Raw genomic sequence first — 3,914 nt, forward strand, 5'->3', positions numbered from 1 at the left:
TCTTTTTATTAACTTTTCTTTAGCTCTTTAAAACCCAAGAAATTTCACATTTCACTTCCTTTTATTCTTTATTTTTTTTAAATTATATACAAATAATATACTTTTTTTTTTTTTTTTTTTTTTTTTTTTTTTTTTTTTGTAGAGAATCAAAAACCATATATTTTAATATATATTTTTTATAATATATATATATATATATATATATATATATATATATATATATATATTATTAAATATATTGGACATTTCTTGAAATTTAAGAGGTAGCTAATCCAATACATCGAATACAAACATATTATGCTTATCACTTGCTTTTCATCGTATACACTTTTCGTTAAAGCTTACGTAAACCCTAAAATCCTCTGCACATCCTGTCTCTACTCTATCTCAAGATCTTGAAAAAACTAAACCCTAACCTCCTCTACGCTACACACCTTCACTGTCGTCAAACTCACATCTCTTCTATCTCTCTCCTTATTCTCTCCGGTTTCTAGCAGCCGTCCGATACCACCACCTTCGTCATAATGCCGCTACAACCTACAATAGGTCACCGACCATCCCTTCTCCCGTTAACCTTCTACATTTATTTCTCTGTTCAAACCCTAATCTAGCCACCACCATTGCACCACTCATCAATCACCGACCTCTCTCTCTATATCTCTCTCGATCTTTCTCCCTCTGTTTCTCTGTTCTAAACCGCCATTACCACCTAATCAATGACAAAAGTACAACGTGCAAATGGGGCACCTATGTCTCTGCTCATGGAAATAGTAATGAAGATCCACCTTTTGAAGCCTTAATCTAGCTACCACCATCGTACCACTCATCAGTCACTGGCTACTGTTGCTTCTTATTCTTCTCTCTCTCTCTCTCTCTCTCTCTCTCTCTCTCTCTCTTGATGACAGAGGTTACGAATGAATTCCGGCAACCACCATTGTCATCTTCTGGTGCTTACATTCATCCCTATTTCTGAGAAATGTAAATAAGGCTTAGCCTTACACAGGTTAATTATTCCTCTTTTTCCCAATTTGTATTTCATTCTGACATATAAAACAAAAAACCCATTATTCATCTCCTTAAATTCGATGTAATTCACATTTCCCATCTATTTCAGGTTCATATTCAAGCATGTTGGTGGTGCAGAATGAGCGTCTTGCAAAAGAATGTGATGAGTTTGTCAAATTGTTGCAGGTATTATAAAATTTACAGTTAAATATTTTATGGACATTTTTCCTTTTTTTTTGGTTTATAATTTCATAACCAGTTTTAAATCTTTTTGTTTGTATTTTTCTCTTAACAGCAAGCCCAGCTGCATTTGGAAATGATGGTGTTTATTTGGAAAAATACATCCAAAATCCAAGGCACATTGGGTTCCACGTAAGTGATTTTGTGTTTTTTGTAATAGTGAACCTGAAAGACCAGTTTTTCCTTACCAACTTGTTGAGTTTCTAACTGCAGCGACATGCTTATTTCAGGTTCTTGAAGATATATATATATATTCTACAATTGGTTATTTTGCTTTATTACTTCTTCTATATATTTATTTGTATGTATTGTAAAAAATTACGATTTTGCCCTTGCAGAAGAGGAACCAGAAGTTGCTTGAAGAAGTACCCTCGCCTGCATTAACCCCAGAGCTAAGGAAAGCAATGGGTGATGCAGCAATTGCTACAGCAGCATCAATTGGGTACATTGGTGTTGGTACTGTGGAGTTTCTTTTGGATGAAAGAGGTCAATTTTACTTCATGCAAAGGAACACCAGAATCCAAGGTTAGTTAAAAAAAAAACTAACAAATTATAAACTCCATTTTATTTTAGATAAATTAATAGAGGAGCAAATCCATGTTGCTGTAGGTGAAAAACTTTGTATGACACAGGTACGAAATTTATTTTTCTCATCTTTTTATGCATCAAAAATATTTATTTTATCTTGAATTATCTTTACGATTATGTAGAGCATTTTAGACATTTCTTGAAATTAAAGAGGTACCACACATACTACATCAAATACAACTAACTTATGCTTACCATTCAATAAACAAACTACGTTTCAGAAATTAATAGTATTAGAGATTAACGTTTCAAAAACTAAATCAAAAAATTAAAAATTTATTCTCTGTCCCTCAACACTCGCATTTTCTCTCAAACAAATAGCAAAAAATCTGATTAGAAGAGTTGGCATCACGCCTTAGCCCGACTTATCGTCCTCACTACCAACGGCTCTCCGACCTCACACCACCCGCAGTATCTGACCATAGTCTCCACCAACTGTGTCAGGACTTTTCCATCAACGACAACCCACCTCTTGATTTTGAAAGGAGGGCTTGTTTATTTTGAAATGTTTTGAAATTTTCTTTATCCCTGTGTGATTTATGGAACAGCTTAGAAACTGGTTGACAAAATTTGAATTGAGATCTTTTCAAGAACTTGAATTTTTTTTGAAATATCTATATCAATCATACATTTCCAAACAATCTCACTCAGATTCAAATCTGTCTCTATCTTTTTCTCAACACATTCCTCCTATCTTCTCCACAAACCCTAGATCGAACCTATGGGAGGGGTGTAAAAGAAAAAGAAGGGGTTTTGCTGGATTTACAACTTGCACTTATTTTTCTTTATGCACAGGTGTTCATAGAGAGTGAGAGAGAGAAATGTGATTGGTGGCACTGGTGTATAAATCAGGGGAATCGTCACAAAGTTATATGATCCCCACCCTGCAAAGATATCAATCGGGTGAAACTCTGGTTTTAGTTGGATCACTTCTTTAACATTTCACTATCCAATCCGGCTATTTAGCCGATCTTAAAGGTTCTTGGCCAATTTTTTTCGATGTTTTCTTGGGAGATTTAGTCAAGAGGTGATTTTCATAATGTTTATGCAGTTTTCTCTTTGTTCTTGAAATAGTTAGGAATTGGATAAATAACTTACTATAATGCAATTTGAGAATTGTTCTCCCAGGTATGCGTTTTTGCTCTTCTCCCTCTCTACTTATGATGTTTCCTATTTTAAATTAAGACCTAATGCCACTTTGTAAATTTCGCTCGTGCACAATTGTTGTATTGCTATCATATGTTACTTTGAAGGTTTGATGATTTCTAATTGTTTTCATTTAAGGGTTTATGAAGAGAAAATTAAGAGTGTGGTGTTTCTTTCCCCTTCCAAAGCAAGTTGTGGTTGGTTCATATGGGAGTGTGGTGTTTGTCTGAATGTAATCAGAACACTAAGGGAAGGAAAAAATATACTTTTTTTATCTTTTTGTGAAAAAATTGACCCTGTTAAATGGTTCTTTCTGTTTCAAGTGAAAAAAAAAACAATTATATATAGTGATATTTATGGTTAGATGCAAGGAATAATAATAAGAATGTTTAATTATACAAATACTTATTGGTTTGAAGCTTTATTGTGGATATATTAACATAATAATCCTATTTCTTGATGTTTAACCCTTTTTACATGTTTAAATGGGTGTGTGGGTTGTGTTTGTGTGGGGGTTTGTATTATAAAATAAATGAAAGTAGGATGCATGTTTCTGATTTTAAAAATTTTTAAATTAATGAAAGTTGGATGCTATTATTAGTACAAAACTTTGTATATTGTTATGTTATGTTGCTCATTGTGGTGGTGTTAGTGGCTAACATTGGCTTTGGATGTTTCTTTTTTCCTCAAAAAGTGTCCAGTGTGTAGTAACAAAACCAAAAGGGGAAATTTTTACAACAATGAAGACCACCAAGAAATGGTTTAGGGTATAAATAGACGCAAATTAGTAAAAGAGCACCAAGTTTTATCGTTATTTTAGCTAAAGGCGGTGCATAACACATCACTTCTTTTGTAGAAATTTATCTGAGTACTTTGCTTTTGTTCCGGCTGGTATTGTTGACTGTTGAGATCATGTTGATGGCACTAAATTTAAA

General features: G+C 33.4%; 1 protein-coding gene across 4 annotated transcripts; it reads left to right on the forward strand.

Annotated features, from left to right (window-relative positions):
- Positions 1–287: 287 nt before the first annotated feature.
- Positions 288–3,071, forward strand: LOC145089087 (biotin carboxylase 2, chloroplastic-like). 4 transcript variants are annotated; one of them, XR_013701380.1, is made up of 8 exons: positions 288–1,003; positions 1,115–1,191; positions 1,301–1,377; positions 1,476–1,509; positions 1,584–1,770; positions 1,855–1,877; positions 2,629–2,811; positions 2,908–3,071. XR_013701380.1 is itself a non-coding variant. In XM_079027582.1 (7 exons), the coding sequence occupies exons 2-7, from the start codon at positions 1,129–1,131 to the stop codon at positions 2,707–2,709; spliced, it is 465 nt and encodes a 154-aa protein (XP_078883708.1). In that variant the 5' UTR covers positions 288–1,003; positions 1,115–1,128; the 3' UTR covers positions 2,710–3,071. The 4 variants fall into 4 exon arrangements, 2 of the variants coding, with proteins under 2 accessions (XP_078883708.1, XP_078883715.1); XR_013701381.1 differs by having other exon boundaries at positions 2,912–3,071; XM_079027582.1 differs by having other exon boundaries at positions 2,629–3,071.
- Positions 3,072–3,914: the final 843 nt, after the last annotated feature.

Source organism: Lactuca serriola, chromosome 1, assembly GCF_051521515.1.
Source record: "Lactuca serriola cultivar US96UC23 chromosome 1, Lser_US96UC23_V15, whole genome shotgun sequence".
NCBI lineage: Eukaryota > Viridiplantae > Streptophyta > Magnoliopsida > Asterales > Asteraceae > Lactuca > Lactuca serriola.